Source organism: Gymnoscopelus braueri, assembly GCF_963280865.1.
Source record: "Gymnoscopelus braueri genome assembly, chromosome: 10".
NCBI classification, from domain to species: domain Eukaryota; kingdom Metazoa; phylum Chordata; class Actinopteri; order Myctophiformes; family Myctophidae; genus Gymnoscopelus; species Gymnoscopelus braueri.
In genome coordinates, this window is record NC_137611.1 from 20,189,697 (window position 1) to 20,203,012 (window position 13,316).

Here is a 13,316-nt window from a genome sequence, read left to right on the forward strand (position 1 = left end):
TAACACCCTAATAGAGCCTATATTTACTGTCTCTACGAATAGGGGTTTTAATCGAACACATCACACATTTAAAATGTGATCATATAGCCTATAGGCCTATTTAATTTGCAATAAGCTGCATCGGTAGCTAAGACATGTTGAAAACCTGATCAATTCTGTTGACATTTATCATTCCTGCTTTAAATCAATGTCCTAGATGTGAAGATGTCATCCTTTCTGGGACAGGACGGCATGGCGCAGGTGGACAAATACACCAGCCTGGAGGCGAAATTTGATGCCGCAGTTAGAGTAATCCGGAGTTTACCTGAGGATGGTAACTAACGGCAGCCTATTCTATTCTATTATTGTATTTTCTATTCTATTCTATTCTATTCTATTCTATTCTATTCTATTCTATTCTATTCTATTCTATTACTTTATATTCTATTCTGCTCTGCTCTATGGTGTGAAACCACTTAAATTGTTGGCTGGCCTGGCACTGTGAATGTTGATAAAGCTCATGCTACATTGATTCATAGATTTCTCAAGTCTGCCAACTATCACACTGTGGAACCAGTGGGTTTCTGCTTTGAAGGAAGAGCCATGACAACAGCTTTCAATAGGAATAAATGATTGGTTCTCACACTTTTTCGTATGTCAAAATTACTCAAAATTATTCAAGAAACACTTTCAAGAATTTTAAAAAATGTTCAAAAATAGCAGATGTACAAGCTTGGAGCGCGGCAAGAAGTGACATGCTGTGAGCTTGTAAATCTGCTATTTTTGAATAGCCCACGCTAAAATCTAAAATGACACAGAGGCTTTCCCTGTTTTAATGGGTTAATCTAAGGAGCACAGAGGGGAGAGGTACATGCTCTCTGCAGATGTTCCTATTGGTGCTTTTACACAGAATAACTCATAACATAACATGCATAGCACAGCACATAAATTCCTGCCACAAACAACATAATCACAGTAAACAACAACATAAAGTACGGTCAATAAAACAATGCTGAGAAGTTTTTCCTCTCCCCAATGCACACCCCACCCAGTCATGTTACAATACTGTAGCTTCCGATGCACACCTCAAAGGTTAGTGACAGGTGCATAGGGCAGGTGCATCAGTCAAATGAATAAAGAGCATCCTTTCAGCAAGTTCCAGACAGTGTGCGGGACCTTAGATATCATAGATCCCTTTCTGAACAATACTGTAGCTCAAATACCTACACAATTGCTGTTATTCAGCACAAAAACAATATTATCAAAAAAATAACTCTTTGGCCCTGCCCGAGTCTGCTCAAGTATCCATTCCACTTATACTCTGTATCCGTTTCTGTGTTCCCCCCACTTTCTCAGGTCCCTTTCAGCCTTCGGATGACATGATGCTGATGTTTTATAGCTATTACAAGCAGGCTACCCTGGGACCCTGTAACATCCGCAGACCCAACGGCTTCTGGGACTCCCGTGGGAAAGCTAAATGGTAACTTGCTGGTGTGCCCATTGTGCATCACTGTGTTATTACCAAACTTAACATTCATGGTATATTAGCACACTGTAAAAGTGTTCATTTAACCCAGAGAGTGTATGAAATGTAACCAAATGGACCTTTAAGAAGACTGAGACGCAAGAGAAAAAGAAGTCATTGATCAGGAGAACGCGGCATCACGAAGACCTCCTCTATGCACTGTGTATAGTCCATGAGCATTGCCTTTTTTTCACTTTTTTTGGTACACTCTCTGAGTAACCCTTATGGGTCCATTTGGTTCCATTTTGTACACACTCTGAGTTAAATGAACCCTGAGGATTTCACAGTGTAGAGGCTACACCATATATAGTTCTACACGGAGTAGACCTGATACAGCAAGAGCACTTCAAAGCAGGCATAGTTAGCGCAGCAGCAGCCCTTTGAACATTTGATACAGAGAGAGGGAAAATAAAGCAATGAGGTACAGAGAAAAAATGGACAAGTCTAAAAACAGATTTATCTTTTTTGCCTGGAGCCACACCAGGTAAGGCAAGGAAATGGAATAAAGTTTCCTTATTAATTATTTATATGAGGTATATTGCGCTTTAAACAAATGGGGATGTTTGGTATGTTATGCCATTGTGACGGTGGTTGTTCACACCGCTGTTAAGTTCTAAATATAACATAACTGAGGCCAATATTATCAGAGGACATAACACAGAACCTTGGACACCACACAATAAGCTACAGTATGTCATGTAAACTGAAACGCCTTCGTCCTTGCTCTCGTTTGACGTGTGACATTTTGTGGCGTTAGATCTTCATGGATTATATTTCTCTGTTTTCTGCACAGCCTTCACCTTCCGATAGTGTGTGTGTGTGTGTGTGTGTGTGTGTGTGTGTGTGTGTGTGTGTGTGTGTGTGTGTGTGTGTGTGTGTGTGTGTGTGCGCGCGCGCACGCACGCACGCTTGTCCCCTCTAGATACATTTGGATTTGGATACCATGTCATAGTGTTCCGTCACAATAGCTAATATTCTTTTTAAAGGAAATATTCGCACATCCAATTAGTTCAGATGCAGGTGCGTTGGACAGTATCAGTCACATGACCATTAATTAAGAAAAATCCCGCACACTGCTCTTCCTCAGCAGCATCACATTTTTCAACACTTAAACACTGACATTTCAGTCCCTCTAGACCTTCATCTAAGTGTGTCTAGAAGACTCTTGATGAAGGTCCTGTGATTTTTCTTCATTAATGACAATAGCTAATATTAAAACATTTAGTAAAATCCTACAGTAATGCATAGATAGATATAGTTTGTGTAGACTTCATTGTTACAATGTGTTTCACATTCCTCTCAAGTGTTGTTTGCCCATTTGTGTTGCCAGGGACGCATGGAATTCATTGGGGAATATAACAAAGGAGGAAGCCATGATGAATTACATCGAGGACATCCAGCTTGTAAGTCCCCCCGAATGAAAATCAGATTTAGAGACAAACAAACAATCCTCCAATTTTCTACTTTATTATTGTTAACTGGTACAGGCAGAGGCTCGCCTGTGTCTCCTTCTCCTTCCCCTATATCGTTGCTGTCGGGCATAAACCTCTTATCTCCATATTTTAACTTTTTGTGTTTTTTTTAGTAAATGAATGCCCTACTTGGTCATACTACAACGTGACACAAAAGCATCAAAAGTAGCAGATCTACAAGCTCGAAACGCGGTGCAAAGCGATGCGTTTTGAGCTTGAGCTTGATCTGCTACTTTTGTTATTTTTGAAATTTGAATCCTGAAAAGTAACTGTTTTGAACATGAGGTTTCCACTCGACATAGACGATACACAATTAGTTTTCTGTGGACCAGTGGAGTGAAAATACCTGCATTTTGTTTGGTTTAGACCAGTGTTTGTTTCCCAAACACACATTTTGTGTTTCTTAACCTCTCCTACAAATTATCTATTTTATTTAAAATTCATTTTTCCTCAAAAAAAATCTTTCAAAAGATTTTCAGAAAATAAAAAATAAAAATAAGATTTTTCCAGAATCTTTCAGAAATTTTCAAAAAGAGTGAAGAGTATTTGCACCAGCATGGAGAAGGGAGTGCAGCTTACTGTGAATCTGAGAACTGTGAACTTATTTCCAGGAGGAAATAAAGTCTGTTTGATTCTTCTCGGTGCCTGCTATTACAATGTGTCCTGGTACTTTCTCAGTTGACTGCACACCGTGCATCTCTGTACATGCATTATACATTATGTTGTTAAGCCCCAGTCTTAAAGCGTATCCCAAATAAGACCTCAAACTTGATATATGAGCAATTTAATGAAACGCTGTGTTTAAGTGCACTACAATTGGCAAATGCTAACCGTAGTAGTAGACAGAATGAGGTGTGGGGTTGGTATCACTCATCATCATACTGATGTGATGTAGAAATGGAAATGGATTGTCATTCTGTATGTAAAGTAAGAATTGGCCCTGGGTTTATTGCTTTGAATAGAGCTTGTTTTTACATAGTAGCCTCAATAAGCTCATCAATAATAATTTATGGAGAACGATTAAAGAAAGCAAAAAGTGGTTCTCAAACATTTCCATGTCAACAACCCCAAAGTGATATGTATTTGGCCATGGAGTCCCATTTGAAAATACTTTGTGCCACATCGGGGAAACCCATAAGGGAAGACTTTTTTACACAAGTTTTTTTTAAATAGCTGATTTACAAGCTCACATCTCTTCGCATTGCAACACGTTGAAAGCTTATAGATCAGCTTTTTTATAATAGCCGGTAAAAAAAGTAAAATACTGCAGAAGTGTTTACACTGTTCCTCATTTTGCTGGGGACCCCCTGGCAACCCCTCAACCCCCCCTGTCTTTATGGTCTCATTCATTTGCCCCTTCTGATTTTCTCAGATTCCTTTAAATTTCCAAGAAATTCCTACTGATGTGTCGGTGTCTTCTTATGTACTGTACCTCTACATCTTTAATATTTCTCTTTTTTTTCTCCCTGCAACAAAATTAAGTAACACAAATCTTGTCATTTCTGTGCTTCTTCAGATACTGGAGACTATACCTATCTCAGATGAAGTGTCAGATCTGGTGGAGAAACTAGGTACCTTTTACACAGAGGACGAGTCAGGTACACTAGAAGAGGAAGAAAATGAAGTGGACAAGAGACCCTTCACCAGGCCCTTTGAAGATTGCGCTGGTGTGTAATCGAAAATACAACCCTTTAATGCCTGCACTATAATGGACAGCACCATAACCACTTAAGCCCTATATAACATAAAAAAAGGGGGGGGGTGTACATTTTTTGCCTATAAATGACATGCCCAGGGTAGGGACGCCAGGTTGAAAGTGGAGTGAAATAGATATCTACAGTAACAACAACTGCTGAAATGGGGCGTACAGTAGTAGAGCGTATCATTGTTGTTGCTGTTCATCGTCTTTTTTAGCCATGGAGATGATTTGTTGTGAGAATTATCCCGCATGTGTCTTTTCATCACCAGGTATCATGTGGCAAGTTCTAGAACCATACAAACCAATAATGGAAGGCAAGTTTTCGGATTTTGGTGATGGCTGTTGTAAACTGTAGAGTAGATGGAGTTCAGTTCATTGCTGCTTCTATGTCCCACAGTCTGCAAGCTTTGAACATGACTTAAAATGCTTTCATTTGCCTTTCATTATGTCGGCAAAACGCGGACAAAGGCAAAAGCAATTAGGGCGCGCGCTCTATCTTTGACCTTGATTTTTTAGTCTGATGCCAGTTCACAGCTTGCACCCTGAGGACATGGGGAAAGTCTTGTATAATCATATTTCTTGTACAGTCTGGTGGTTTCAGTGTCACGTGCTTCCCTGTAAGTCCAGAGTTTGACGCTTGTTGCTCCCGTGGGACGGTGCTTTGTCGTGTGGTTGCAGCAGACAGTCAGTCAAAGTGTGGTCCAGCCTGCAAACTGCTGAACGCTGAACGTGTCAACCCTATAGTGTTGTGTAGTGCAGTGATTCTCAACCTTTTCAGTTTCAAGGACTCCCAATTTGATCGGCATTAGGCCACAGAACCCCATTTGATATGATCATTATCTCTGGGACCCCAATCTACACAACCCTGTGGGCCAATTCAACTGAAGAGATTTTACAAATGGAACCAAATGGACCCGTAAGGGTTCACTCTCAGAGTTACGGACCTGTAAGTGTCCATTTGGTTCCTAACTATCAATCATTTAGCTGGGGACCTGCTGGAACCCCCTTAAGGACCCCTGGTAGTCCCCGGACCCCACGTTGAGAACCTGTGGTGTAGTAAACACTGTGAGTGGCATCCCTGTAGATCTTAGATGCTGTGTAGCTAAACAAAAAGAAAACACTGCAAAAGCCAAATATGTTATACTCCATCGCACGACGCCATCCCTCAACGAAAATTGCTGATTCTGAGCTGAAATCGGATCGTTTTTCTTTTGAGGGACACACTCGTGCGGTGAGGTATGCATAGGCTCCTAAGTCGTGCGGGGTGACAGAGAGCGTTTCCTTCACTGTTCAGGCTATGGGGATCTGTGGGAAGATATTCAAAACCCCACAGGGATGCCTAAAGAGACCAGTGGTCATGATGACATGACAGATGACAGAGGCCAGGAGAAAGAGAATAGTGAAGCGGAAAGCAAGGAGGAAAGTAGTGAATGGGAGAATGAGGAGGAAGAAGAGGAGGAGGAGGAAGAGGATGATACTGATGATGAAGACGAGGAGGAAGAGGAGGATGAACAAGGTACCGCTTGTAGTTGTAGGTGTTGTGTGGTGTTAGGATTGGCGAGCGGTAGCACACATACCGTACGCACGCACACACACACACACATGCAGAAACGCCAAACGATAGCGTCAAAGAGTTACTTCAGGCTATGAAACAAGATAAACTGCCTTTCATCCTCTTATGAAGGGTTCTTGTGCCGAATATAGCCGATCTAGATCTGATATTTTCAGCAGGTGACACCGTGACAAAGTGCAAACCGGGCGGTAGACATAAAAAAATAGAACTGTGAAGTAAATCAGGACATAAAAAGACTCTAGAATCTAGGCATGGCCATATCTCAACCGGGTTGTTAGACAAAGGGCCAAAAAGATGAACACCAGGCATCAAAGCAGTAAATCATATCTTTTCCACCGTTAGTCATTTCATATCACTGGCATTGCTCATGCTTGGCACTGACACTTGACTTCAACCGGACACATCTGTCCTATGATTCCTTTTTTCATGTGACGTGCTGAGAATAGCTAGTTGATTAGTTTCATCATCGTGCCAGAGAGAAGGCACTGCTGTTGTTTTGACAACTGTTTACTTTGATGCACCGACACATGACGGATCCTGTGTGAATATATAATCCTCATGTGGCACTATGTTTGAAGGGGTGTTAAAGCTTCAATAAAAACTTTTTCGTAGTTGAGATTTTGGCCCCTGAGCAGGAGACGGGGATTTGAATCCCAGGTAGGACGTAAATCTCACGGATAAAACTAACTCACAATGTTCTTTCTCGATCACTCTCCACCTCTATCCCTGTCACTTTGTCTCTCTCCATCTTATCTTAATTTCATGTTTTCCCAATCCATCTGTCCCTCACTCTTTCATCCACTCTCCCGTCTTTCTGTCCCATGTCTCCACCCCACCCCACACCCCATCTCTCTTGGCTCAGAGCGGAGGAGGGGTCCTGACCCGAGGCTGGTAATGGAGAACAGGGGGTGGAGGTTTGACACCCGGGATTCCAGCAGCAGTGTGGAGCCTAGCGTGTCCTCTGTGACCAACGGGACCCACAGCTCTCTCAACAGTGAGGTGGAGGAGGAGGAGCTAGCCTGCTCTGTGGAGTCCTGTGCTGAGAGAACCTCCTACAGGCACCTCAACGGACACCTCAGAGGTAAGACACCGTTGTAGTCTCACATGGTCAGACTCACTCACCGTCTTATGTCGTCAATTCCGGCAGCCATGGGTCTGAATCACAAGTCATCATGTCCGGGTTTTGTCAGAGAAAATCTCAAGTAAGCCTCTGATTGGCTGGCCTTTTACAGAAGTCAGTGATTGGTCAATTCATGTCTGGCACATTTTTCTGTCATTATGGACTCATTTGTCGATTTACTGCACAGTAAAATCATTGGTGCTCATTTAATTCTTGTACGGGTCCATTTAGGTAAATGTTTACACTCTGAGTTTAAAGGAGAATTTTGCCCTTTATTATGATTTTATGATATCCTAGGACGAGTGGTACAGTACAGAGATTTCATAACTCAATAACGGGTCCGCCGCAGTTAAAAACCCACGCCTATATGGCCTGACCGGAAGTGTTGCAAAAGCGCGGCTTACGGTGAGGGACATTCAAGAGCGACACGTTGTATAGTGTTGTGTCACTATAAACATCAGATCTCTCACGAAAAAAACGTAAAAGGGTTTTAACTGCGGCGAACCCGTTATTGAATTATGAAATTTCTGTACTGTACCCCTCGTCCTAGGATGTCATAACATCATAATAAAGGTAAGAAAACGGTCGGGCAAAATTCTCCCGTATGATTTTACTGTGTTATCTTCTTGTATTACTTATATTATGCTGTTATTCAACTGTTGTGTTTGAGCACGAGGCAGGATTTGCAATCATAAACCATAAATATAGGTAATAACGTATGAGCTGGTAACAGGTGTTGCAACGAGGGAGAGGAAGAAATGTTTTGACAGGTTGTAACAACGGATGACTATACATTATGTAGCCATATAATACATACGTTTAATGTCACTCACAATAGCACATACAGTAGATAAAACATGTTAAACCACTTAATATCTATATTTTGTGATACAACGAATAGCAAAAATAGATGATCTGCTATTCTCTTGTATATCTTGTAGATCTAGACTAGTGCTACAGTATACTGTAGACTAGTGCTATTTTTGCTTCTATTTGGAAACATTTTGGAAATGTTCACCTATTTTCACATGCCCAACAGTACTGTAGGGATGCCAGGTTTGAGGTGGTTAAAGGGCATGCAGAAAAAAGACATAGGCTTCAGATGCAATCGACGCATTTCAAGCATAAAGCTCTTCCTCAGGCACCCCCAGTATCTAGCATCTATAATGCCGGATATTAGAAATTCCCACTTTGAAAACTTGAAAATATAGACTTTATTTCAAAGTTAATATACATAGACATAATATCATGGGTATACATTCATGTAAAGTGTTTTAAAGCAGTGTACAAGTGTACAATTTCATTGCTCCTAGGGGGCGAAATGTCTGTCTGTCTGTCTGTCTGTCTGTCTGTCTGTCTGTCTGTCTGTCTGTCTGTCTGTCTGTCTGTCTGTCTGTCTGTCTGTCTGTCTGTCTGTCTGTCTGTCTGTCTGTCTGTCTGTCTGTCTGTCTGTCTGTCTGTCTCTCTGTCTCTCTGTCTCTCTGTCTGTCTGTCTGTCTGTCCGCTGCCAATCCTTCAATATTTCATCGCAAACTGTGGATATTCTTTGTTTGTTTGTGTGAATATTGTGCAGATTTTGTGACTTTATCATCTCAGATCCTCCATATTTGAGAGAGACTGACATCATCAATATGATGTCATCAACGTGACGTCAGAGATCCACTGGGAGGCCACGCCTTTATTAGACCCTGTCTTGTTAATGTTGTATCGATGGCGTGCTCTGTACCCCTCAGGTCATGTCTTTCCAGAGAAGAACCACAGATCCACAGACTCAGATAATGAAGAATTCTGTGACTCGATGGAACATCTAGCCATGGAAGAGGTATACATACTGTATATCCAGATGTTAGAGAATGCTATACAATTCTGAAATGAAGTTGTGGTTATTTTCTGTCTACTATATTGCTTTGTTTATGACAGTTCAGACCAATGCTTGTATTTCTCCCTTCTTTTTGTGCCAAGGGGCTGGTCCAGTCACCTGGTTCCAGAGCGCCCACTGTGAGACAAAGGGGCCTCTGGATTGAAACCAAGACGATGATGAATGGAGGGAAGGATCTAACACGTCTGGGAGACCCCTTTCTTGAAGTTCTTAGCAGTACAGGCCCACCCACTACTTCCTTGTCAAGGAGAGGGCGAGGTGAGACATACACAGATTTCAGCAGCCCTGAAATCTTGAAATTCCCCATGAAAGTTTAAAGCTGACCTAAAATCGGCGTTGTTTGTCTAGCTGTTTGAGCTTTGATTGTTTAAATGGACCACAATGGAAACAAGCCTCAGGCTTTTTGGTGCTTTTATCCATTTTGGTGTTTTTAAATTGTTGCACTGTGCACTTTCAAAATTTCAATACAAATATTCAATTCAACATCGCCCTCCCTGGTCCCATCTCCATCCCAACAATCTCCCTACATAATGTTTCAATGGAATTCTCATTCATGTCTCTCAGGGCACTTCATGTGTGTATTTGCACATATTTTTTGCACGGAACCGTTACCTTTTTTCTTTTTTTGAAATACATTGTTATGCTCTGAACAGTTTGCATTTCAAACACTTACTTTCCCCACTAATTCAGGGTCCCTGTCCCCAAGAGTTGCCTGTGGCTCTCTGCTGTCTGTCAACGTAGAAGCCGCCTGCTGCAGTGTTGCACAGAGCAGACGCTCAGGGAGCGTGGCCGGGGTGGACATCAATGAGCAGATCGCCGTGGCTCTGCTCAGGCTCCAGGACGACATGGCTCATGTGCTTCACCGTCTGCACACCCTGGAGGTGTTGACAGTGTCACAGGTCAGGGCTTCCCAAACCTTTCCATGCCAATGACCCCCAAATAGCCATAGCCTCTTGCTACAGGCCCCTCTATTGTGAAATGCCTCTTTTTTTTTTACACAACGAAGATAGTGAAAATAGGTGATCTGCAAGCTCATGAGCTTGTTAAATGTTTGAAATGTTTTGAAAAATGTTGACAATAATGACATGACCACAGTAGGGGTGCCAGGTTAATTTCCTTTCCATTTAGCGCCCCCTGGTGGCCCTCCTGGGGCCATGGACCTCTCTTTGATAGTCACTGCTGTCACCTTTGTGTCAGTCCCAGTGTCTGGACAAACACAGGGTTTAGAATTAACCTTTTTGGCAAAATTTGCAAGCCATTGATTGCAGTCTTCTAAGATGGGTGGGTAGGTGAGTGTATATGGATGGATGGATGGATGGATTTCCTGACATGCTGAAAATGTGTGCACTTTAACTACATACATGTAGGGATACAATGGATGGTAGTCTCCATAACTCCTAGTTTTATTTCAACATCGTTTGTACTTTTTCTTTTTTTCAGTCAAGCTCACCTTCGCCAAGACAGGAAGACCATCTATCCCTTGTACGGAAGGTCTGTATGTGAATCACCCCCTCTTCACCTAATGTGTTTTTTGTGATGCAGTTTAATGTAGGGTTAGGAAACAGAACAGAAACAGATTTTCACTAATTTGATACACTGTATGTTCTGTAGTTCCAGAGACCATCTTGGTGGCCTTTTCACTTCTCTCCAGTCACAGTGGTGTTGACTACAGTCTGGCCTCTGGTTGCCCATTGGCTAGTCCAACTTTATTTACAGCGGAAAAGGAGGTGAGAAAAATGTCAACGTCAAATGCTAGCAAACCTATTAAGGTATAGACCACACCTTGTTGTAGTTTTGAGGTTATTTATTGTTTGGCTCTGGTAAGAATATTTGTGGTTAGGTGATGAAAGCCTGGGAGTCCAGGAGTAAAAAAAGAAAGAAAGTTGGGGGTGGAGGGGAGGGGAGTTAGATACTGGAGCACACTGACTAACAGCATACAGTATATATGCTTATCGTTATTAGTGTAATGGGGGGAGAGTTGGTTAGCAGTCGTGGTCTTTAGGTGTGGTCTATCATCCTGAATGTACTGTTGGTTGTCACAACTCCAATACCCCAAAAACAATGAAAACAAGCACTGACTTTGCTTCAACTTTTCTCTCTTCCCAGGAAAATCAGCTGAATGTCTTAAGGAATGTCTGAATCAGTTACAACATGAATGCTGCTCATGTGTGAAGCAGTTTGTTTGAAGGTTGCCCCGCTACTTTTGTTTTTTTTTACACTACTGATGGGGATTCACTGGGCACTACAGTAGCAGGATGGAGAATTTGCAACAGATTAATGTATTGAGATAAAGAATTAAAGGGAGTTTTAGCAATATAATTTAGCACCTAGTGTTTAAGGTGACTGTCTCCAGACATGGTTTATAATCTGAACATTTAAAAAACATGTAGGTACTTACTTGAAGTTGGTGCAATAAGCCTAACATGAGGTGATAATCTCTCATCTGTCACTTACTTCTTAAGGGTTTTCTGTTCCATCGCTGAGTCAACTTTTCACTGAAATATGCCATGTTCATAGCATAGCCATTAGCAGGTAGCCTTATTGCGCAGTGACATTCACAAATGATTTAGTTACATATTTATTATGTACAGTAGTGTGCACTTCATAGAAAATATTCAATATTTTATTCTGAATGTTACTTGTATGTTTCTTGTGTAGCACACAGTTTTTGATAAATATCCTTTACACACAACCCATAGAAAAGGAACTTTAGCCTTTTTATTTTCACTGTTTGGAATGCTCAAACATGGATTTATTTTGTTTGGACCAAATGGACATTTCAGAGATAAAATTTATAATGATGTTCTTGTTGGTTTAAAAATATATATATATTTATTAATATGTTCAATGTCCCATAAATGTCACTCTTTAAATAAGTGTCATGCAGGGTTCCTGATATTCTTGTTTCTTAATTTGTTTTGTTTTTTTAATCACAATGATTTTGGGATATTTTTTCTATATTGGTATGTATTCTCAAGTAGCATGCCAAGAGCTTAGTTGCTAAAATGTCTTTATTTATATATGTTCATACATTTATGGAGGCACAGTAAGTAGACCTATGGTGCATTATACAGTATATCCTGAGAATATGACTATATAATTATAGCAATATATTCAAGAGAAAAAGAAAAACCCATGTAATTTCACATTCAATAAACATATTACAGAGAACACATTTTCTTGTCTTGTATTTACATTTTCTTTCTGAAAAGACTTCTTGCTGGTTGCCATTTGATATTATTTAACTGTGACCTCATTATATTGTGATTTTCTCTAGCTTTTGGAATATCAGAAATGACATTTCAAGTGTCTATTGAAATGTACACATGCCTATAGCCATATAGTAGGCTACATCACATTGTTTTATTTGACCAGTTAACTTAATTTATTCCCCCTGCAAATACACTAGATTTATAATTATTTTGATATAGCAATACCACAATACAAGTTAATCTCACACCTAGTACACATCACATTGTTTTATTTGACTAGTTCATTAATTCCCATTGCAAATTAGTCATGCATTATTAGATTTTATAAGCAACCTGCACCCAAGTACTACAGCTCAAAATGAGCTCTTAGCTAAACTGTGGGACATTTACATTAATGTGGAAACTGAAATGTTGATTGGCGTGCATTGTCCCTGGGCTGGCAAACAAATACATAAAACAACCAGACTTTTCACACGTACGGCGGGGGGGAAATCTATTCCAAATTAACCATTCTGATCCGGTCTAGAGCCCGCCTGTTGTATCCGGTAATTATACGTACACATACATGCAAGCCCCGTTTCCGTATCCGCTCTAAACTCAGACCGGATCAGCAACCTGAAAAGTGAATTGATCTTAATCTACCAATCTAAGTCCACAACAACCGAAAGTGCCATGTCTTGCCTGTGGACAGCGTTGCCATGTTGGCTTATTATAAGCGACTTTGGGCTTCTTTTTCTGTTAAATTTATTGTAAAAATTGCCAGTCTGCGGGTTGCGTTTTTTTGGGCTTTGTTTTCTGAAGTTTACTTGCTTATTTAGACTTGCTTCCAAAATGTTTAATTATTATTTTAACCAGTG

General features: G+C 40.8%; 1 protein-coding gene across 1 annotated transcript; it reads left to right on the top strand.

Annotated features, from left to right (window-relative positions):
• Positions 1 to 204: 204 nt before the first annotated feature.
• LOC308093433 (acyl-CoA-binding domain-containing protein 5A-like) lies at positions 205 to 10,978 on the top strand (the record flags this gene model as incomplete). The annotated part of the gene is made up of 12 exons (XM_080439768.1): positions 205 to 313; positions 1,336 to 1,459; positions 2,835 to 2,907; positions 4,493 to 4,643; positions 4,945 to 4,989; positions 5,970 to 6,191; positions 7,111 to 7,329; positions 9,102 to 9,190; positions 9,331 to 9,505; positions 9,938 to 10,146; positions 10,688 to 10,738; positions 10,859 to 10,978. 12 exons carry the CDS (start codon positions 205 to 207, stop codon positions 10,976 to 10,978), a joined length of 1,587 nt encoding a protein of 528 aa, XP_080295894.1.
• Positions 10,979 to 13,316: the final 2,338 nt, after the last annotated feature.